Source organism: Macaca fascicularis, chromosome X, assembly GCF_037993035.2.
Source record: "Macaca fascicularis isolate 582-1 chromosome X, T2T-MFA8v1.1".
NCBI classification, from domain to species: domain Eukaryota; kingdom Metazoa; phylum Chordata; class Mammalia; order Primates; family Cercopithecidae; genus Macaca; species Macaca fascicularis.
Genome location: NC_088395.1, coordinates 16,530,546 through 16,553,873, shown reverse-complemented (window position 1 = coordinate 16,553,873; position 23,328 = coordinate 16,530,546). Strand labels below are relative to the sequence as shown.

The 23,328-nt window shown below is 44.0% G+C and overlaps 1 protein-coding gene across 1 annotated transcript in view; it reads right to left on the bottom strand.

The window, feature by feature from the left end:
* The window catches only part of SYAP1 (synapse associated protein 1), a 48,012-nt gene that overhangs the window by 20,131 nt on the left and 4,553 nt on the right, over positions 1 to 23,328 (bottom strand). The window contains exons 2-5 of the mRNA XM_005595526.5: positions 13,139 to 13,257; positions 11,942 to 12,008; positions 6,091 to 6,164; positions 4,063 to 4,202 (exon numbers count right to left, since the gene is read on the bottom strand). Of these exons, the coding sequence (XP_005595583.1) occupies positions 4,063 to 4,202; positions 6,091 to 6,164; positions 11,942 to 12,008; positions 13,139 to 13,257 (400 nt within the window). The remainder of the gene's footprint in view (positions 1 to 4,062; positions 4,203 to 6,090; positions 6,165 to 11,941; positions 12,009 to 13,138; positions 13,258 to 23,328) is intronic.

The following is a 23,328-nucleotide window of genomic DNA, read 5'->3' as shown; positions in this document are numbered from 1 at the left end:
TGGCTCACCACAACCTCCGCCTCCCGGGTTCAAATGATTCTCCTGCCTCAGCCTCCCGAGTAGCTGGGATTACAGGCATGCGCCACCACGCCCGGCTAATTTTTGTATTTTTAGTAGACATGGGGTTTCACCAGGTTGGCCAGGCTGGTCTCGAACGCCTGACCTCAGGTGATCCACCCACCTCGGTCTCGGAAAGTGATGGGATTACAGGTGTGAGCCACTGCGCTCAGCTTCAGCAAGCATTTCTAACAGATAAGGACTTATAAATAATAACTATAATTTCTAAGTAATCCTCAACAAATTAGTAGGAGGAAACTGGCATCATATTGAAATATTTGATGGGCAGGTTACCCTGTGACAAATTAGAAACACTAATTGCCAGATACCAATTCTCAGACGGTTTCAAAAAATCTAAAATTACTGTCAACAGTGAGGGGGGCGGTCCACAATTGTAAAGAACCAAAACTGTGGACAGCTACATGCCTGCTATGAGCACCCCAGGCCACTGGCCTCAGGCTCTAGCCACTCAGGGCCTCTTGCTGGTCTTGAGAGCCACAGCAGGAGCCCAGCATGTGGCTCAGGGTGATTCAAAGGGTCTTCAAGTTGATGGAGGCTGCAAGTGTAAAGGCCACCTGCACCCGGGAGCTTGGGTACCCTTCCCTCAGAGTCAGTTACTCAGAACAGGCACAGCCTCAAATTCTGAGGGAAGAGCTTGAAACACACACACACAAGCACATATGCATACACATTATATATACAAACTCTTCAAAATTCAATTCTACCAGGAGTGTGGGTAGCTCTCCTCTATAACCTCAACAACTTGAGAGGCTGAGGCAGGAAGACTGCTTCAGGCCAGGAGTTCAACACCGGCCTGGGCAACATAGCAAGACCCTATCTCTAAAAAAGTTAAAAACAGTACTAGACAGGCATAGCAGCACAGGCCTCTGAGCGACTTGGGAGGCCGAGGCAGGAAAATCACTTGAGTCCAGGAGGTCAAGGCTGCAGTAAGCTATTGTGCCACTGCATTCCAGAGACCCTGTCTCTAAAAAATAATAATTTTTAAAATAAAAAGTCAATTCCTATGATTTTGTGAGCATATGTAGTAAAACATAGATTAGATGGTACATTTTAAAAATATCCTTAACTAGGCTGGGTGTGGTGGCCTGTAATCCCAGCACTTTGGGAGGCCAAGGTGGGCAGATCACCGGAAGTCAGGAGTTCAAGATCAGCCTGGCCAACATGGCGAAACCCCGTCTCTATTAAAAATACAAAAAATGGCCTGGTGTGGTGGCGTGCGTCTGTAATCCCAGCTACTTGGGAGGCTGAGGCAGGAGAATCGCTTGAACCTGGGAGGTGGGGAGGTGGTTACGATGAGCCAAGATCAAGCCACTGCACTCCAGCCTGAGTGACAAGAGTGCAACTCCATCTCCAAAACAAAACAAAACACCTTAACTAAAAATATCTTAACTATAGCTATTTTAGACAAAGTCTAGCTGGGCGCGGTGGCTCACGCCTGTAATCCCAGCACTTTGTGAGGCCGAGGCGGGTAGATCACCTGAGGTCAGGAGTTCGAGACCAGCCTGGCCACCCTGGTGAAACTCTGTCTCTACTAAGAATACAAAAATTAGCTGGGTGTGGTGGCGGGCGCCTGTAACCTCAGCTACTCGGGAAGCTGAGGCAGCAGAATCACTTGAACCCAGGAGGCGGAGGCTGCAGTGAGCTGAGATCACGCCACTGCACTTCAGCCTGGGCGACAGAGTGAGATTCCATCTCAAACAAAAAGAAAGAAAGAAAGAAAGAAAGAAAAAGATAAAGTCGAAAGATGAAATTTGTAATGAGATTTTTTTTTTTTTTTTTTTGCCATGAAACATACTTTTCTTATGGGAGGGTTGGGGAGGGCTCTAGAAATTTACCACTAATATGTTAATAATTATGGAGGGAAGAGTTTCATTACAAAGAAGAAAAGATTCCATATAACTGTTATTCTGGTCTGGAAGAACACTTCCAGAGTGGTGTTTTCACAAACAGAAAACCTGTGCTGCTGTGTGAACCAAAAGGCTAGCAAATACTTGTTAAAACCACTATGTGGCTGGGTAAGCATAGCAAAACAAACGTGTTCATCTGTGCTCCCTCTGAAGATGTCAGGAAAGTAACAGAAAAGGAATTACATATGTAAAAACACAAGGACAAAGAGAATGAGAGAGGAGAGGACAGTGGAAGCTATCAAGGGCAGTCAAGTGGAAAGCTGTCAAGTGGAAATGTCAAGGGCAGATAGTAATCTTTTTTTTTTCTTTTTTGAGACAGTCTCACTCTGTCGCCCAGGTTGGAGTGCAATGGCACGATTTCGGCTCGCTGCAACCTCCGCCCCAGGTTCAAGCAATTCTCCTGCCTCAGCCTCCCGAGTAGCTGAGATTACAGGCATGTGCCACCACACCTGGCTAATTTTTTGTATTTCTTTTTTTAAGTAGAGACAGGGTTTCACGATGTTGCCCAGGCTGGTCTCAAACTCCTGAGCTCAGACAATCTGCCTGCCTTGGCCTCCCAAAGTGCTGGAATTACAGGCATGAGCAATCGTGCCCGGCCTAGGCAAACAGCAGTCTACTTTGTTGACCAGACAAAACTGTACTGAGTTGCCTGCAGGAAGGGTGGAAGCCCAGAGAGGCCCTGGGCCTCCCATCTTGCCCTGCCCTGCTCTGCCCATGTCGGGAGGGGAGCCAAGCTGCTCTACACTCAGGGACCGGTGGCGCAGTTGAGACTGGGGTTGTGACACCAAGGTCAAGCCACAGGGGTCAAGGGACAGTCTGCCTATCAACTGGCTCTTCCCATTGTCCTGCCTGCAGCCAGGCAGGAGGCCAAGGAGTCTTCTGGGGGCAAGCTACCTTCCCACAGCTACTGAGCCTCTCCAAGCCAAAAGGCTTGTCCCCACATTCAGTGGCCATGTACCCTTTCAGTATGGCACTGCTAATGCGAAGGGACAGGTAAGGAGAGCCTGCCACATAAAAGACAGAGCCCCAAACAAACAGAAGAGTCCCGAGGAAACAGCATAGAAAAAGGAGTCTTTCTTTTATTTGAGACAGGGTCTCACTCTGTTGCCCAGGCTGGAATGCCAGTGGCGTGATCATGGCTCACTGCAGCGCTGACCTCCCAGGCTCAGGTGATCCTCCTGCCTCAGCTTCCTGAGTAGCTGGGACTAAAGGTGCGCACCACTACACCCGGCTAATTCTTGATTTCTTTGTAAAAATGGTGGTCTTGCTATGTTGCCCAGGCTGGTCTTGAACTCGGCCTCACGTGATCCTCCCGCCTCAGCCTCCCAAAGTGTTGAGATTACAGGCGTTGGCCACCGCACCCAGCTGAAAAAGGAGTCTTTTGAGAGAACCGTAACTCACGTTCTTGGGGAACAGTAAGATACTACACCCATATGACAAGGTTAAGAGAAAGGGAACACTGACAGAATAAGAAGGAACGCTGACTCCAAACATGTGACAGCTTCAATACAAGGGACTGAACTAGAGGAGGCACGGAAGAGCTTGAGGTAGAACACTCAAGGGAGGCAGCAGCAGGGAAGGTGGCCCCTGCTGGCCGCACCACCAGGGCAGGCTTCCAGAATGCATCATGCATGCGCTGGAGCCTACGGGACAAGCTGGGATTTGTGGAGCCCAGAGGAGCCGTCGGAAGAAAAGCCTTAGGAAAGAGAGCAGAAACGCTGCCGCTGGAGGGCAGACCCTGAATGGAAAACGCAATCAGCTTGGAAAAAGGATCCTGATGAGCCTCAGAGACCAGAATGTGATTCAGGGTGATGCAGCATGTTTGTGGTTTCTGTAGGGAAATGTGTTCTACCTTGTAACTGGGATAGAAAGGCACATTTCATCTCCACCCTGTATTTCCTGCCAAGTCAGCCCTTGGTTTTGATTCCAGGGTGCCCTGACCAGGGGAACTGCCAAAGGGCTGCAGGGCCTGCTTTTATGAACAGATAGAGACCCTTCTGGCTCCTTCTATCGTTATGTGCTGATACTGAGCACATAACCGAGGCTGTGAGGAAACGCTGGGGAACACCCTGCTTACAGTTTAGGAACGAGGGCAAATCTCATCTTGCTCAGCAGCTCATCCTCCTGGAGCATGACCAGGGCCACGGGGTACATCTGATCAAAGTCGAAATTAAATTGCACGCCGGCCGGAGGGTCACGAAGGAAATTCCTCTTGTCCTTTGATAAAAAAAGAAAAAAACACAGGGTATTCCACAAAATGCGATTAATATGTAACAATGTTTTTTTGTTTTTGTTTTTTTGAGACAGAGTCTTGTTTTGTCGCCCAGGCTGGAGTGCAGTGGCACAGTCTCGGCTCTCTGCAACCTCTACTTCCTGGGTTCAAGCAATTCTCCTGCCTCAGCCTCCCAAGTAGCTGGGATTACAGGCATGTGCTAGCATGCCTGGCTAATTTTTGTATTTTTAGTAGAGATGGGGTTTCGCCATGTTGACCAGGCTGGTCTCAAACTCCTGACCTCAAGTGATCCACCCACCTCGGCCTCCCAAAGTGCTGGGATTACAGGTGTGAGCCACTGCACCCAGCCTACTACATAACAATTTATCATAGACTGGAGAAGTATTATATTCTTTCTTTATTTTGAAACAGTCTTGCTCTGTTGACCAGCAGGAGTGCAGTGGGACTGTCAAAAAAAAAAAAAAAAATAGAAGCGGGCAGGGCGTAGTTGTCGCTCATGCCTATAATCCAGCACATTGGGAAGTTGGGCAAGAGGATCGCTTGAGGCCACGAGTTTGAGACCAACCTGGGAAACATAGTGAGAACCCATCCCTACAAATTTTTTTTTTTTTTTTTTTTTTTTGAGACAGAATCTTGCTCTGTTGCCCAGGCTGGAGTGCAGTGGCATGATCTTGGCTCACTGCAAGCTCCCCTTCCCGGGTTCACACCATTTTCCTGCCTCACGCCCGGCTAATTTTTTGTAGTTTTAGTAGAGATGGGGTTTCATCGTGTTAGCCAGGATGGTCTCGATCTCCTGACCTCGTGATCCACCCGCCTCGGCCTCCCAAAGTGCTGGGATTACAGGCGTGAGCCACCGTGCCCGGCCATCACAAAATTTTTTAAAAATTAGCTGGGCATGGTGGCTTACACCTATCGTCCCAGCTACTTGGAAGGCTGAGGCCGGAGAATCACTTGAGCCCAGTTCAAGGCTGTAGTGAGCCATAATTATGCCACTGTACTCTATCCTGGATGACCAATTGAGAATATGTCTCTTAAAACAAAACAAAACAAAACAAAACAAAAAAAATTAAATTAAAAATTTTGGCAGGGCATTGGTGGCTCACACCTGTAATCCCAGCACTTTGGGAGGCCAAGGCAGACGGACTGCTTCAGGTCAGGAGCTCGAGACCAGCCCGGCCAACATGGTGAAACCCTGTCTCTACTAAAAACACAAAAATTAGGCTGAGTGTGGTAGCTCATGCCTATAATCCCAGCACTTTGGGAAGCTGAGGCGGGGGTGGATCATGAGATCAGGAGTTCGAGACCAGCCTGGCCAACAGGGTGAAACCCTGTCTCTACTCAAAATACAAAAATTAGGAGGGCATGGTGGCGGGCACCTGTAACACCAGCTACTTGGGAGGCTGAGGCAAGAGAATCGCTTGAACCTGGGAGGAGGAGGTTGGTTGCAGTGAGCCGAGATCACGCCACTGCACTCCAGCCTGGGTGACAGAGCGAGACTCCGTTTCAAAAAAAAAAAAAAACCCACACAAAAATTAGAATTAGCTGGGCATGGTGCTGCATGCCTGTAGTCCCAGCTATTCAGGAGGCTGGGGAAGGAAAATCATTTGAACCTGGGGGGTGGAGGTTGCAGTGAGCCAAGATTGCACCACTACACTCCAGCCTGGGTGACAGCAAGACTCCACCTCAAAAAAAAAAAAAAAGTATGTGTACATTTTGTTAATGTATACATCATGTGTTAATGTGTACATTCCTAACATCTCAAAATATTTTAAAAACTATAAAGAAAAATAAATTCTACTAAAGTCATATCAACAGAGATACATCACAACAGGAAGAAAGTATGTTCTATCTGGGGTACCACAAGATACTTACAGCTGATAAGGCCAAAATTTGTTGTTGAATTGTTTCTTCATCGTTAGTGTCAACCCATGGGGGCACAGCTGCTTCTATACAGTTTTTAATGGCAAAGAAAAGAGAAAAAAATAGGTCATGGTGGTTACACTGCAGTCTATGGTTTCAAAGCATGAAAGTTTCTGCATGACCACTAAAAATAGCAATTTACCAATAAGTTCCAAATATGAACATTAACCCTAATAACCAGACTTATTATTATGAGTTGTATGCACATATGCATTTGATTTAAAAAATTCTACTTGAGGCTGGGCGTGGTGGCTTACACCTGTAATCCTAGCACTTTGGGAGGCCAAGGTGGGTGGATTGCTTGAGCCCAAGAGTTGGAGACCAGCTTGGGCAACATGACGAAACCTTGTCTCTACAAAAAAATACAAAAGTTAGCCAGATGTCGTGGTGCGTGCCTGTAGTCCTGGCTACTTGGGAGGCTGAGGTGGAAGGATCACCTGAATCCAGGAGTCGAGGCTGTAGTGAGCTGTGATTGCGCCACTGCGTTTCAGCCTGGGTGACAGAGTTGCGACCCTGTCTCAGAAAAAAACCAAAAACCAAAAAACTCTACTTAAATTATACAGTGGAGACACTGGACAACACCTTAATCAGGTGATCAAAATCAACATCACCAATGAGGGAGAGATGAATATCAAGGCCCTCCAGATGTGACATCTTGAGGAGGACATCATCACCTATGTAGTATTCTGGCTAAAAATGGACAATCTGAGTCTAGTTATGAGGAAATATCAGATAAAGCCTGAATGAGAAAGAATCTATTAAAAAAAAGGAAGAGCAGTATTCTTCAAAAACATTAATATCATAAAAGAAAGGTTGTTGGAATGTTCCTGATTAAAGAAGGCTAAGAGACATGACAAAGAATACAATACCTTATCCTCAACTGGATCCTATACTGAGGGGGACAAAAGTCATAAAGGACATTATTGGGTCAACTAACAAAATTAACTGATGAACAGTAAAGTATTGCATCAATGTGAAATTTCCTAATGCTGTTAACTATACTATGGTTATGAAAGAGAATATCCCTAATTCTTATGAAATGTGTACTGAACATTTATGTACACACAAGGAAAAAAGGGTACACACGACAGCAAGAGCTGGAGAGAGGGCGTGAATAAGACAAACAGAATAAAACTAGAGCAATTTAGGTACTGGTATATGGGTGTTGTCTGCACTATTTTTATTCTTGCGACTCTTCTGTAAATTAAAATTTTTTCCAAATAGAAAAATTTTTAGAAAGTTACTTAAAAAAAATGAAAGAAAAATGGGTAAGTATATTTCTGGAGTAAAAAAAAAAGTCACTGTACTTGATTCATGATAAAAGGTGATGTTGTAAGACAGGTGATTAGGAATAAGAGGGTTTTCAGGAGCTTAAAAAAAAAAAAAGAAAGAAATGGACAAGTTGGAGGCAGTAAACAATAGGGCTGGAATCAAAACCTCGATGAGCCATTAGAAGCCAAATGCTGGGAATGCCAAGATCTAGCCCACCTCTTCTGCGGCTCACAGATAGAGGTGATCAGAATCCAGCACTCTAAGTGCCGTGCCAGGTGACAAATGACAATCCTTTGGAGAGGTGAGACCTACAAGATTTTCTGGTGACCCGGGAGCCCAATCTTGGACTAGGAAGAGGAGGTCAGTGGTGGATGGCGGTGGGGGTGTTTATAGTGGAAACGAAAACAACGGCAAGCTCGTCTGAGGATCTCTCCCACGTGGGCAGCGTGGAGCAGCTAGAGGGCAGAGTGAAGGCTGCAGATCTGCGAGATCGGCACAGAAGACACACAGGCAGGGGGCCCTTAATAGCCTCATTCAGCAGCCCACAGCGGCAAGATTACGAAGGGAAGCAGAAGTCACAAAAATGTGGACTAATTCATGAGCCACTCAATCACTCCTGCTGCCTTAACACTAGATTCTAGCCCTATTGGTCTTGCAACACAAAGTGAAAAGGCAAATCTTGCAAAACGCATGGTGCTTCATGAAGTCAAAGTAAAGTGACATGGGATAGCTGCCTGCATCACCACAAAGCAAATAAGGAGGACCTGGCAGTTAGGGCCCCTGTGCCTGAAGGAAACACAAGGCTGGTGACCCAGCAAGTACTTTAAAAGAGAATGATTTGATCCTAGCTACTCGGGAGGCTGAGGCAGGAGAACTGCTTGAACCCGGGGGGCAGAGGTTGCAGTGAGCTGAGAAGGTGCCACTGCATTCCAGCCTGGGGAACAGAGAGACTCCATTTCAAAAACAAAAAAAAAAAAAAGAGAGAATGAGTTGAAAACCAAAGGGGCAATTGAGGCAGGCCCTTGGAGAGCAAATGCCTTGCTGTCCTGGAATATTTTGGCAGAAAGAGTCCCTTTACTATTATGCTCTGAGTCAGAGGGAAGACATATCATATCACGAGCCCACTGAGAGAAAAGTTACATGCATGTGTGGATGGACACAGGGACAGATGGGCAGATGAGCACACGCTTCATTCTTTGGCTTGTCCCAAGTCAGCAAATGGTGGCAATTATAATCCAAATTCTATTAATGATAAGATAATCTAAACATATTTGCACACTTTAAAGAAAAAATTAGGGTAAAGCCCCCAAAACATTTTTTCTCGCACACTTGAGTCTCCATTCCAAGTCTCTTTACCTTGGGTAGTCTCTCCTGGTGTTATTTATGCTCAGATAATGAGGCCCTCCTAAGATACTTGTATGAGGAGATGCTCCCTACCCCGAGTTCCTGAAATTACTCTTTTTAAAGTGACCAAAACCTCTTGGTTCCCCAACCCCAACGACGCTTCTTAGTTCCCTTCTCTCTAGGCCAGTTTCCTTATCTGGAAAATGGAGGTAACAGTAAGTACTTCATAGAGTTACTGTGATTATGAACTGAAGAAATGCATGAAACACATTTCCAAGGTGCCCTTCTCACGGTCATTGTAAGTGGACCTCTTGGCCCCGCCTCCCATGACTGACTGCTCTCCTGGAAACTCTCCCCTCTCTGGGCTTCTGCTACTTCTCTCTCCTAGTTGTCCACTCTCTTGGGTAAATGGGCACTGTTTTTATTTTCTTTTTTGAGATGGAGTCTTGCTCTGTTGCCCAGGCTGGAGTGCAGTGGTATGATCTTGGCTCACTGAAACCTCTGCCTCCCGGGTTCAAGTGATTCTCCTGCCTCAGCCTCCCAAGGAGCTGGGATTACAGGCGCATGCCACTAGGCCCCGTTAATTTTTGTTTTTGGTTTTGAAGGCAAATTTCAGTTTCATCACTTACCAGCTGAGCGACCTTCCCACAAATTACTTACCCTTGCTGACTGCATCTTTATTATTTATTTATTGAGACAGAGTCTCGCTCTATCACCCAGGCTGGAGTGTAGTGGCACAATCTTGGCTCACTGCAACCTCCGCCTCCCAGGTTCAAGCAATTCTTGTGCCTCAGCCACCCAGACCCAGACAGCTGGGATTACGGGTGTGTGCCACCACGCCTGGCTAATTTTTGTATTTTTAGTAGAGATGTGGTTTCGCCACGCTGGCCAGGCTGCTCTCGAACTCCTGGCCTCAAGTGATCTGCCCACCTCAGCCTCCCAAAGTGCTGGAATTACAGGCATGAAGCTACCAGGCCTGGCCCTGACTGCATCTTGAAATGAGATGTTATACATAAAATGCCTGCTGCTCAGCAGGCACTCAGTGACTGTCAATTCCTTCCCCTCCTCCCCTCCCTAAACACTGTGGAGCTTCTGCTCATCTCCCTTCATGCTTGACACACTTTCCACAGAGGAGCTCATCTACTCTCATGGTTTTTATGTGACTTGATAATAATCTGAATCATTAGATTGAATTCTCCTTCATGCTTCAAACAGGAATAAACTGCTGCAGGAGCCTGCTTATTTAATTCAGAGCCACACTGAGCAAAAGAACTTTCTGCAATGACAAAAATGTTCTATATCTGCATTGTCTAGTGCGGAAGTCATTAGCCATATGTAGTTATTGAGGACCTGAAACGTGGCTGATGCAACAAAAGAAGGAAATTTTCCCCAGATAAAGCACTTGCATTCCCTTTCCTGTATTTCTACATGTTCCTATCTCTGGGATGTATAACTCACTTTAAAACTGAAGTTGACTGCAAACCTTCCACCCCCACGCCCTCACAGTTCCTATCTCAGAGGCATCAGCTCCTATAGCAAGTCCCCAAGCCAGGATCACTTTTGTTGCTTCCAAATAATCACTAAGTGATGCTAACTTGTATACCTCACTTGTCTAAAAGAGTTGCCTCATGCTTTTGAGTTTACCTAGGTGCAAGAATGCCTGATGGAAATTCACCATGGGACTAACTGTGGCACAACTCGAACTGAATTGTTTTCTACTACTTTTTTTTTGAGACAGGGTCTCACTCTGTAGCCCAGGCTGGAGTACAGTGGCATGATTATAGCTCACTGCAGCCTCAAACTCCCAAGCTCAAACGATCCTCCTGCCTCAACCTCCCAAGTAGCTGGGACTACAGGTGTGCACCACCACATCCATCCGGCTAATTTCTTATTTTTTGTAGAGATAGGGTCTCACTATGTTGCCCAGGCTGGTCGCGAACTTCAGGTTCAAGTGATCCTCCCGCCTTGGCCTGCCAAAGTGTTGGGATTACAGTTATACTACTTTTGTGAACTCAAAAGACACGATGCTGGTTTTGTGTTTGGGTGCTACCAAATGGTAAGAGTAGGCATACTGAGGCCTTATAACTTCAAACATATAAAAAGGCAACTCTCAGCAGTAATGTATTGAGTACGTTCTCCAAACACCCGTGAATCTTTACGGCCCTCTGTCACTGCAGGTGCAGTCACTCGCCTCCCTGGGAAGCTCTTCCATTTTTTCTCCTGAAGAGAGCGGGAAGGGAGCCACCACTTGCTAAATGCCTGTCATGTGCATATCGAGCACTGTGTTGGGCATGTGGTAGAAAGTCAGAATGAGGCCAGGCACGGTGGCTCATGCCTATAATCCCAGTACTTTGGAAGGCTGAGGCAGGCGGATCACGAGGTCAGGAATTTGAGACCAGCCTGGCCAACATGGCAAAACCCTGTTTCTACTAAAAATACAAAAAAAATAGCTGGGCGTGGTGGCAGGCGCCTGTAATCCCAGCTACTCGGGAGGCTGAGGCAGGAGAATTGCTTGAACCCGGGAGACAGAGGTTGCAGTGAGCCGAGATCAAGCCATTGCACTCCAGCCTGGGTGACAGAGCAAGACTCTGTCTCAATGGGGGGAAAAAAAAGAGAAAATCAGGCCGGGCGCGGTGGCTCACGCCTGTAATCCCAGCACTTTGGGAGGCCGAGGCGGGCGGATCATGAGGTCAGGAGACCAAGACCGTCCTGGCTAACACGGTGAAACCCTGTCTCTACTAAAAATACAAAAAATTAGCCGGGTGTGGTGGCGGGCACCTGTAGTCCCAGCTACTCGGGAGGTTGAGGCAGGAGAATGGCGTGAACCTGGGAGGCGGAGCTTGCAGTGAGCCAAGATCGCTCCACTGCACTCCAGCCTGGGTGACAGAGCGAGACTCCGTCTCAAAAAAAAAAAAAAAAAAATCAGAACTGAAAGCTTACTTGCCCCTTTCACAGCCAGCTCCCCAGTGGGGCTGGCACTGGCAGCCCCCACCCAGAAACAATCTAGTCCCTTCCTTTAAATCATGGAAGTTTATGGGTTTGTCTCCTTCACTAGTCTTTGTGCTCCCCAAAGGATGGGGCCGTTGCATATGCATTTTTGTGTTCTCAGAGCCTCAGTGTGGTATCTAGCACATAACAGGTGCTCAATAAAACTTGGCAGGTTAATTAAGACAAACCTATACCATACCTGACTTCTTTGTATGTTGCTCTTCAACAAATTTTTTCTGTTCCTTCTGAAAATCTCCTATAATTGTCTGTTAAAAAAACACACAGTCAAATTAAATAGCAATATATCTAAGGTTGAATTGATGACTTCCTTAGTTCAAATATTTACCAACATAAACGAAATGCTATAGGCCCATTGCAAAAAACAAACTCACTCCTTAGAGTCTTAAAAGGGTTGTTCCTAATAGGTTAGGACCTTAGTTGCATGATGCAAAGGCATAAATATATCCTCAAACAGTTATAAAGTTAAACTTACAACATGAAAAGTTGGCCAGGCGTGGTGGCTCATGCCTGTAATCCCAGCACTTTGGGAGGGCGAGGCAGATGGATCACTTGAGGCCAGGAGTTCGAGACCAGTTTTGGCCAACACGGTGAAACCTCATCTCTACTAAAAATACAAAAATTAGCTGGGTGTGGTAGCGCATGCCTGTAATCCCAGCTACTTGGGAGGCTGAGGCAGGAGAGCTGCATGAACCCAGGAGGCAGAAGTTGCAGTGAGATGAGATCACACCACTGCACTCCAGCCTGGGTGACAGAGCGAGACTCCATCTCAAAACAAACAAACAAACAAAAAACATGAAAAGTTTAGTATAACCCCCAAGTATCAATGTATTGATTGTAATATATTAAAATAAAAACAGCGCCGGGCGCGGTGGCTCAAGCCTGTAATCCCAGCACTTTGGGAGGCCGAGGCGGGCGGATCACAAGGTCAGGAGATCGAGACCACGGTGAAACCCCGTCTCTACTAAAACATACAAAAAATTAGCCAGGTGCTGTGGCGGGCACCTGTAATCCCAGCTAGTCTGGACGCTGAGGCAGGAGAATGGCGTGAACCCGGGAGACAGAGCTTGCAGTGAGCCGAGATCGTACCACTGCACTCCAGCCTGGGGGACAGAGCGAGATTCCGTCTCAAAAAAATAAATAAATAAAAAATAAAATAAAATAAAATAAAATAAAAACAGCTATTTAAACCAAGTACTGTAATTTGAATGATACTTGTTACACAAAGAGAGGAAAAAACCAAAAATCTCAACAATTAACATTTTTAGCAGAATATGATATTCTACTTAGGTTAAAAAATGTTCATAAGAAGAAGAAACAATCAAGAGGAAACAATGAATTTCATACATTTCTACTTCCAAAAGATAATTGAATGTACCTTGTCAATGATGCCATCTATTTTTCCTTCTTCTACGGATTTCTTTATTGTTTGTGCTGTTTCAGCAACTGATTCAGTTATCTTTTTTGTGGCAGCAGATGCAAAGTTAAATAAATAGTCTGTAAAGAATAAAAAGAATCTGTGGTTATTATGTTTGAGATTTTTCCCTTAAAGAGATCTTAGGAGAATCTAAAGCATTAGGGCATGTTCCTTTTTCATAAGGACTTGAAACAAGGAATGAAAAGCACTGACAGTGTTGAAAAGCACCACTTTCTTGGAGGACTGGTCAACCATATGGGGCCTTTCATTCATCTCTTTTTGTTTGTCTTTTTTTTGAGACAGTCTCGCCCTGTCACCCAGGCTAGAGTGCAGTGGCGCGATCTCAGCTCACTGCAACCTCTGCCTCCCAGGTTCAAGCGATTCTCCTGCCTCACTCTCTTGAGTACCTGGGACTACAGGCACCTGCTACCACGCCCGGCTAATTTTTTTGGTATTTTTAGTAGAGACAGGGTTTCCTCATGTTGGTCAGGCTAGTCTCGAACTCCTGGCCTCGAATGATCTGCCTGCCTCAGCCTCCCAAAGTGCTGGGATTACAGGCATGAGCCACCGCGCCCCCGGCCTCATTCATCTCTTTCAAAGACCCTTAGCATACTCTTCCTAGTAGCTGCTTCAAACTTATCTTGCTCTTCTCAAGTCTCTGGTTCTAATTTATCTCAGTAAATAATCTACCCTCCTACTTTGCCAGTAAGGACAAGGCTCCTTTATACTTTCCTTCCTTTCTAGATCTCATGTATGCCATCTTTATTTTCTCCTCCTTCCCTCCCGTTCAAAGAAAAAATGTCCCTCCTTTCTCAAATTAACATGTCCCAAGATAAATCTGGGGGAATTTTAAATAATAAATAGAAATCTTGCTAAGCCCGTCCGGGCGCGGTGGCTCAAGCCTGTAATCCCAGCACTTTGGGAGGCCGAGACGGGCAGATCACGAGGTCAGGAGATCGAGACCATCTTGGCTAACACGGTGAAACCCCGTCTCCACTAAAAAATACAAAAAACTAGCCGGGCGAGGTGGCGGGCGCCTGTAGTCCCAGCTACTCGGGAGGCTGAGGCAGGAGAATGGCGTAAACCCGGGAGGCGGAGCTTGCAGTGAGCTGAGATCCGGCCACTGCAACCTCCACCTCCCAGGTTTAAGTGGAAGTGGGTAGCTGGGATTACAGGCGCCCGCCGCCACACAAGGCTAATTTTTGTATTTTTAGTAGAGATGGGGTTTCACCATGTTGGCCAGGCTGGTCTCAAACTCCTGACCTCAGGTGATCCGCCTGCCTTGGCCCCCCAAAGTGCTTGGATTACAGGTGTGAGCCACCGAGCCTGGACTAGAAATCATTCTTACTAATAATGAGCAAATATGTAGAACAAGATTAAAAGTGGAACCCAAAAAACTTCCAGTTTTTACAAAACAAAACCACAGAATTAGCTTTCTGGAAGACCTGAAAAGATATAAGTGTCAAGGTTCTATTACACTATCAGGGTTCATTTGTAGACATATATCATTTCAAAGTCCACATCCTACAGAATCCAGGCTGCCGAAAGAGACTTGAGGCAGGTCTGGAAGCTAGACCTGCTGAGGGATACCCCCAGGCAACTGACGTCCTCCTCTCATGAGAAATAGCTGGCACATTAGGGCAGTCTTGCCTCTCTTACTTACACCTGTTGAAGGGGCAGGCAGGTGGAGAAGGTCCCATACGAATGGCGAAGGGAGCTCTGCCCACCAGATTCCATCCTCATTCTGTAGGTGGTATTACTTTCAGGAAACCAGCAGACTGTATAAGTGTGCCTGGGAGCCAGTAATATTATCACTCCATCTGAATGATCCTTTCACCAGCTTCCCATTTAACAGTCTACTTCCTCCCACTGTGTCTGGTACTGTTTATCTGTCAACCCCAACGTAACACCCCTAGGAAATACCACAGGAAGCTACTTGCTACTTATCTCTGCTCTAGTTCTCATCTTTCTCCTTCTTCCTAGTCTATAGTCATATGATCACATGGAAATTCTTTACTACCTCCAAGGAGGCCTCCTTGGTTTGAAAGGTTTTTGTCTGCCCTGTCTTTATCTGGCTAACTCTCCATACGCTGTGGGTCGCCACTTAAATATCACTTCTCCTTAGGAAATATTCCCTTGATTAGGATGGATGTCCTGAGATGGGTTCCCTCCATATATCCCTGAAGACTGTTGCCTGATCAACAATCTTCAAAACACTCTACCGATTACTTGGTGAATGTCTTCTCAGCCAGACTGAAAGCCCATGCTGAGCCCCATGAGTGCAGGGACCCAGGCTGTCTGATTCCCCACTGTATCCCCAGTGGATGACCAGTGACCAGTATGTACTTGTTGAATGGATGAATGAGGAGTGATAGAACAAATGCTGAGCTTGAGTGAAATCACTCGTTTCTCTTTAGTTATGACTACTCTACTTGTACAGAGTGGTATGATAAAATGGGTAGACAGCCATACTAGTTTGTAAAACTGTTGTGGGCCAGGTCTCACTAACGCAGGCCTTCATCACAACTGTTTCAGTACTGACTGAGTGGTTCAGTTAAATATTAAAAGCCAGTGACCTTATACAAAGGCTGGAATGTAACAAAAGCTCACCAAGAGTTTTGCCTAGGCCTTTCCTGAACCTTAAAGCATGACTAAATGATTTCACTACTGAAAATATATGAAAGAGTTCTAATTAGTTGGCTCACAGAAAAATAAAAGTGTTTAAATACTTTAACAGAAAAAAGGAAAGACTAGTCAAATGCTTTTTCAAGTTTATGTGACTTAAGTAAAATCTTCGATAAATAAGCTAGCTTTAAACATTATTGGTAAAGTAATATTAGAAATGTCTTCAGAGTTGCCAGCATGTTTTTGCTTGTATTTGTTGATCAAGCAATTTCATACTTATCTTTGCCAAATACTATAATGTGTCAAAATTTGGCATAGAGGCTACAAAACGATAACTCAGTCCAAAACAGAGTGATCTTTGCTTGTGTAATTTCTTTTTCTTTCTTATTTTTTTGACACGGAGTTTCGCTCTTGTCACCCAGGCTGGAGTGCAATGGCACAATCTCAGCTCACTGCAACCTCCGCCTCCTGAGTTCAAGTGATTTTCCTGCCTCAGCCTCCTGAGTAGCTGGGATTACAGGTGTCCGCCACCATGCCCAGCTAATTTTTGTATTTTTGGTGGAGACAGGGTTTCACCATGTTGGCCAGGCTAGTCTTGAACTCCTGACCTCAGATGTTCTGCTCACCTCAGCCTCCCAAAGTGCTAGGATTACAGGTGTGAGTCACCGTGCCCGGCTGCTTGCGTAATTTTTAATAAATAAAACATTGATATTGGTTTAATGAAGATAGCTACATCTTGAATTATTTAGTAAAATACCCTAACTTCTGATCTTGTGGCCTTAGGCAGTCTAGTTCACAGACATAAAGGAAGTTTGTTCTGGGAAAGGACGGTTATCATCTTTGTTTCAAAGCTAAACTATAAACTAAGTTAATGAATGAGAGTAGCTTAGAGGTTAGAAGCAAGATAGAGTCAGTTACAGCAGATCACTTTCACTGTCTCAGTTGTAATTTTGCAATGGTGGTCTCATAACTTTCAATGATGACTACTGCAGTTTTTATAAATAATCTAGGTAAATGATTAAAATAAATAATTAGATAAATGTAATGGGATAAATACTTGTAAACAAATGTCATAATTTTGAATCTAAAGTAATATTAAATTAAACAACAAATATTTCATTATTTGGGTATTTTCCAATAAAAATAGATTATAGGAAAACATTCTTTCTAAACAGTGTGTCCTTTTTAAAGGGTAACTAATTTTTGTCTAACTCAAAGCTTATTTAAAGGTTATATAAAAAACATGGTAAAAGAAACAAGGAAATAAGAGATATATAAATAAAGTAATAAAAATAAAGAGAATTTAAAAGATTACTGGTAAAATATCTTCAAAACATAAACATTTGGTCTAAATTATGCAGGTCAAATATTAGGTTTGCTAAACGCTTTGCGTCATAAATTCCTTCTTCAATTTAAACATTGTTCGATTTATTGTGGAGCATTAGATTCTAGATAAGGCCTGGAGACATGTGAAATTAGCCATGCCCCCTAGCTATGCAAAAAGGTATTAAAGAAAAGAGATTTTATATAAGAAAGGATCTGTATGGCAAATTCTTGTACTAAAGTAACTGGATGTTAAAAAAGAGGGATGTTTAGGACAAGTCAGAAAGTCAAGGCATGTCATAGCTTGTCTGTGTAAGTCGTGAAAGAATTTATGAAAGGGAATTTATGCAACAAATATCATATCATTTAAAGGTGATTAGGTCTCCTAAATGCTTTATAAAATGCCACTATGACTCCTAGCTGTACAAATTGCCTGTTTTACAGCTAGGTAAGGCCTGGGACACATGGAGTTAGATGCTGGAATAAGTCAGACCTTATCTGCACTTCTGTCTAGGTCTTAGGCTCCACACCTAGTACATAAAATCCCAAACTTATCAAAGTTTTCACCAAAAGTAAAGGCTGCTAAGAGTTAACAGTGTAACATGCATTTAAGACTACTGAAGAAATAGGTTTTTTTGTTTGTTTGCTTTTGTTTTGTTTTTCTTTTTTTGAGATGGAGTTTCGCTCTTTCACCCAGGCTGGAGTGCAATGGTGCGATCTTGGCTCACGGCAACCTCTGCCTTCCGGTTTCAAGCAATTCTCCTGCCTCAGCCTCCTGAGTAACTGGGATTATAGGTGCCCGCCACCATGCCCGGTTAATTTTTGTATTTTTAGTAGAGACGGGGTTTTACCGTGTTGGCCAGGCTGGTCTTGAACTCCTGACCTCGTGATCTGCCCACCTTGGCCTCCCAAAGTGCTGGGATTACAGGTGTGAGCCACTGTGCCTGGCCTGAAGAAACAGTTTTACATGGAAAAGTAAAATATGCTCTTGGTAAAAAGCATATTTTTTTTTTTGGTAAAAAGCATATTTACAAGGGAAGTAAAATATGCTTTTGGTAAAAAGATTATAAGGAGGCATGAGAATGTGAATTTTTGCCTAGATTAAAAGGAAACGATTGTTTTAAGTTGGATAAAATAAACATGAAGGTTTAAGCAAGCTGTGGAAGGTTGATTGTAAAGGAAATTCTGTGTGTAAACATACTGGCCAAAGTTAAAAGGGTATCATCCAGTTTTTCTGTAAATTGAGTATTAAAATAAAAGCACATAGGCCAGGCATGGTGGCTCATGCCTGTAATCCTAGCACTTTGGGAGGCTGAGGCGGGCAGATCAGGTCAGGAGTTCAAGACCAGCCTGGCCAACATGGTGAAACCCCATCTCTACTAAAGATACAAAAATTAGCTGGGCATGGTGGCACATGCCTGTAGTCTCAGCTACTTGGGAGGCTGAGACAGGAGAATTGCTTGAACCCGGGAGGCAGAGGTTGCAGTGAGTCGAGATCACACCACCGCACTCCAGCCTGGGTGACAAAGTGAGACTGCGTCTCAAAAAAAAAAAAAAAAATCAATACAATCAATAACATAAAAGCAAAACAGATTTCTCTGAAAGCACTAACCTGCTCTTTAATGAAAATTATAATGGGTTATAAGAGGTCTATAAAAATCTTACCTTATGGTCAAACATTAAAATTGGGTCAATATGTCTATGAGGTTTTAATAAGAATTGGGTTTAACATTAATAGTATACTAACATAAAGGTGAAATTTGGCTTATTTAGTACCAAAAACCATACAGGAAGCATTGCCAAATATAAAATGGGGTTTGGCTTTCCTTGGGCCATATATGTATAAATATGTTATTGGCATGTGTTCCAAAATCATGTGAAACTCCTATAATTCTGATATATCAGTGTATGTTATCAGTAATAATTATAATTATGTTAAATAATTGTGTGCCACAGAGGTAACAGATTTTCTTGTCAATTGTGTCTTTTTTTTTTTTTGAGATAGATGCTCGCTCTGTTGCTCAGGCTAAAGTGCAGTGGTGCAATCTCGGCTCACTGCAACCTCCACCTCCCGGGTTCAAGCAATTCTCCTGCCTCAGCCTCCCGAGTAGCTGGGATTAGAGGTGCACACCACCATACCCAGCTAAATTTTTGTAATTTTAGTAGAGACGGGGTTTCACTGTGTTGCCCGGGGTGGTCACGAACTCCTGAGCTCAGGCAATCCACACACCTCAGCCTCCCAAAGTGCTAGGATTACAGGCATGAGCCACCGTGCCCAGCCTCAATTGTATCTTTAACTATGGCTACCCTAAAACTTTTTGTCATCTATAAACAATTGTTGTCTTGTTTTTGTCCTCTTTAGTTTTTTTTTTTTTTAGGTAGAGTCTCATTCTGTCACCCAGGCTGGGGTGCAATGGCATGACCTTGGCTCCGCCTCCCAGGTTTAAGTGATTCTTCTGCCTCAGCCTCCCAAGTAGCTGGGATTACAGGCACCTGCCATCATACCTAATTTTGTTTGTATTTTTGTAGAGATGGGGTTTCACCATGTTGGCCAGGCTGGTCTTGAACTCCTGACCTCAGGTGCTCTACCTGCCTTGGCCTCCCAAAGTGCTGGGATTACAGGCATGAGCCACTGTGCCCGGCTGTTTTGGTCCTCTTTAGAAGGTGATCTTACAATCAGCTATAAAGCTCTAACATGTGCTCTTGAATGCAGGTTTCTGATAATTTTGGAGATTGTGACATCAGAATAGAGAAAAAATGTTCAGGACTCCTGAAGACCTAAAATGTTCATTAATATCAAGCAGGACAGGAATTAGCTGCATGAACTGAATAGCAGACTGGAGTGATTTTTTTGACTTTTTGCTTAAAATATTGCTAATTCTTTGTTTTGCTTTTCAGAGTCAAGGAAACTTTTCTTTTGAACTACTGACAGCTTTTAACAATTTTGTACACTCCAATGAACAAAATGGGGAGCACATTTGTTTCTTCTCTCTACCTGATTTTCTCCAGAATTTGGAAACTATTTGTGAGTATTCTTAATTATGGAAATATAGTTATTTGCATAAGTTCAATAAGAATCTGTTTTCATTTGTAACAGGACACAACTGGAAAAACTGGTTATTTTACCAAGGCTTTGACTGGAATGGTGTGTTTTCCTTTAATGAATCAAACTTGACTTATGGAGCCAAGAAAGCCCTTGGAAAACTGCCCTCATATTTTGTGTACACAGTCCCTGTACAGGGTTTCTGATCTGTGGTAAGTAAAGAATGTCACTTTCTGACAGGCCGGGAACCCCAAGTTATCTTGGAACCTCAAGAGGAGAGGAATTCACCCACGTCATAGGTATTTGATGGTACAAATCCATGGCTGGGCTTGGCTTTAAAAAGGTCTTATCTTGCCGGGTACGGTGGCTCACTTCTGTAATCCCAGCACTTTGGGAGGCCGAGGTGGGTGGATCACCTGAGGTCAGGAGTTCGAGACCAGCCTGACCAACATGAAGAAACCCCGTCTCTACTAAAAACACAAAATTAGCTGCGCATGGTGGCGTGTGCCTGTAATCTCAGCTACTTGGGAGGCTGAGGCAGAAGAATCACTTGAGCCCAGGAGCGGGAGGTTGTGGTGAGCCGAGATCATACCACTGCACTCCAGCCTGGGCAACAAGAGCAAAACTCTGTCTCAAAAAAAAAGAAAAGAAAAAAAAAAGTCTTATCTCAGATTCCTTCTATGGAACAAAGTTTCAGCAAAGCCTTTTTTTTTTTTTTAATTTTTAAAAAATATATTAAATAAAAAATTTTATTTAAAAAAATAATTTTCCTTGCTGCACTTTATTTATTTCTATTTTTTATTTTCTATTTTTTGAGACGGAGTCTCGCTCTGTCGCCCAGGCTGGAGTGCAGTGGGGTGATCTCGGCTCACTGCAAGCTCCACCTCCGGGGTTCACGCCATTCTCCTGCCTCAGCCTCCCGAGTAGCTGGGACTACAGGCACCCGCCACCACGCCTGGCTAATTTTTTGTATTTTTAATAGAGACGGGGTTTCACGTGTTAGGCAGGATGGTTGCGATCTCCTGACCTCGTGCTCCGCCTGCCTCGGCCTCCCAAAGTGCTGGGATTACAGGCATGAGCCACTGCGCCTGGCCCCTTGCTGCACTTTATACAAATAAACTGGCCAAGTACAGTAAAGCAAATTGGTCCTACCATGATTTGTCTTCTAATAAAAATAGGAAACTGGAGGAAGAAAAATTATGTTTCAAAAACTATTGTATACCTGTTAAATTCTTGTCTTGTCTGATGTTTTCCAGTTTTTATTATTTTCTACAGTTTGGATTAAATTCTAATTTTTCTGGCTACAGGTCTTCAAAATAATGTTTTCAATTTTTCCTTTTCCTTTTCCCCCATTTTTCCTAATTGGAAATCACTGAAACCTAAGCTGTGCTTTCTTAAAGCCCTGTGAACTGAAGACTAGACAACTTAAACTTCAGAAGAAAACAGCAGTAACCTATTTATATGTGTTGCTGTTGCATACTATTAAGTTTCAGCAGGTGCTGCCTCGAAGCCTCCGAAACAGAGAGTGCTACTGGGAACAAGTCAACCTCTTTTACTTCAGTGCTGCATTTGGTGCCCCATGAGGATGAGCCCCTCTAAGCAGGAAGTAGCCAGAAAGATTATGATGCCCCATCTCCCTACGATTCTCATGATAAATAAATATACAAGCATGATAGAAATCATGCTCAAATTGACAGTAGGGATTGTGGCAGACCAGGTCTCACTAACATAGGCTTCCATCACAACTGTTTCAGTACTTGCTGAGTGGTTAAGTTAAATATTAAAAGCCAGTGCCCTATACAAAGGCTGGGATGTAACAAAAGCCCAAGAATTTTGCCTAGGACTTTCCTGAACCTTAAAGCACGATTAAATAAGTTTTACTGGGGGTCTGAAGAGACTCCCCAGGCCTCCACAAACAACCTGATTGGGAGCCTGAAGGAACTCCCCAAACCTCCATGATTCAGCTGGAGACAAGATAAGGGTAATCACCTCAGCACTTGGACCCAGTTAGATTAAGTAAATTTACTGAGGCTCCAGAGGAAGGTGTTCAGGACTCAGACCTTAGTTACAGATGAAAAGAAGTTAATCACTTATGTCTTTAGATGAATGCACACTTAACACGTAGACATATAGCTTAGAAGGTATATAAGCTCTGGAAAACTTTGTAATTTTGAGTTGGTCTGGTGATATTTTCCAGGTCTTCTCCCTGTAACAGAAATAAAAACTCTCTTCCTTCCCAGTTCATCTGCATCTCGTTATTGGGCCATGAGAAATAGCAGCCCGACCCTCAGTTTGGTCCAGGAACAAAACCATGCTTTGCAGTCAGAGAAACAAATCTAAAGTTCCAAAAGAAGAGGGTTCTTTTGGAAATAAATTCCTTTCACCCTTTCCTCAGAAACATATTTTGAATTCAAACAACGATTTTTATTCCAAGGGAGAACTGTCATTTAAAAACTGGTATTTTAGCATAATCATTTCATTCCTCAGTTAGATTTTAATGGCTCTGTGGGTAGAGTTTACTGAACACACTGAATATTTGAGAAAGCACAGTTCTTGCCCTCAAGGAACGTCCATCTCTAAAGCAAAACAAATAAATAGAGAATCAAAGACAAAAAGAGGAACAAGATTATTCATTAAGCAACTGTGGCAACATGGAGGGAGAACTATCTCCAGAGAGTTATTAGAGTGGCCTGGGAGCGAGATGCAGAGCATGACAAGAGATTTTCAGGGAAGAAGCCCATAAAGACAAAAAGTGATTTATTAATTTTGCAAAGAGATCAGCTGACACCACATTAAAGACAATTTTTATTTTGATTTTTCTTTTTTATAGAGATGGGGTCTCACTATGTTGTCCAGGCTGGTCTCAAACTCCTGGGCTCAAGCAACCCACCTGCCTTGGCCTCCCAAAGTGTTGGGATGACAACCATAAGCCAATGCACCTGGCTAAAGGCAGTTTTTATGAACTGGCTAGGAAAAAACTGAAACTAAGATAGGCATTAACAGGAAGTAACAGGAGTACAATGTCCACTTCAGTCCATAAAGTGAGGGTCTGAAATGAAGCAGTGCCAAAGAAAAGGAAGTCAAATTTACATGTATGTGAATACGACTTAGCGACCTTCTGGAAGGTGGGGGCCGACAGCTAACATTTAAAGTAGTTATT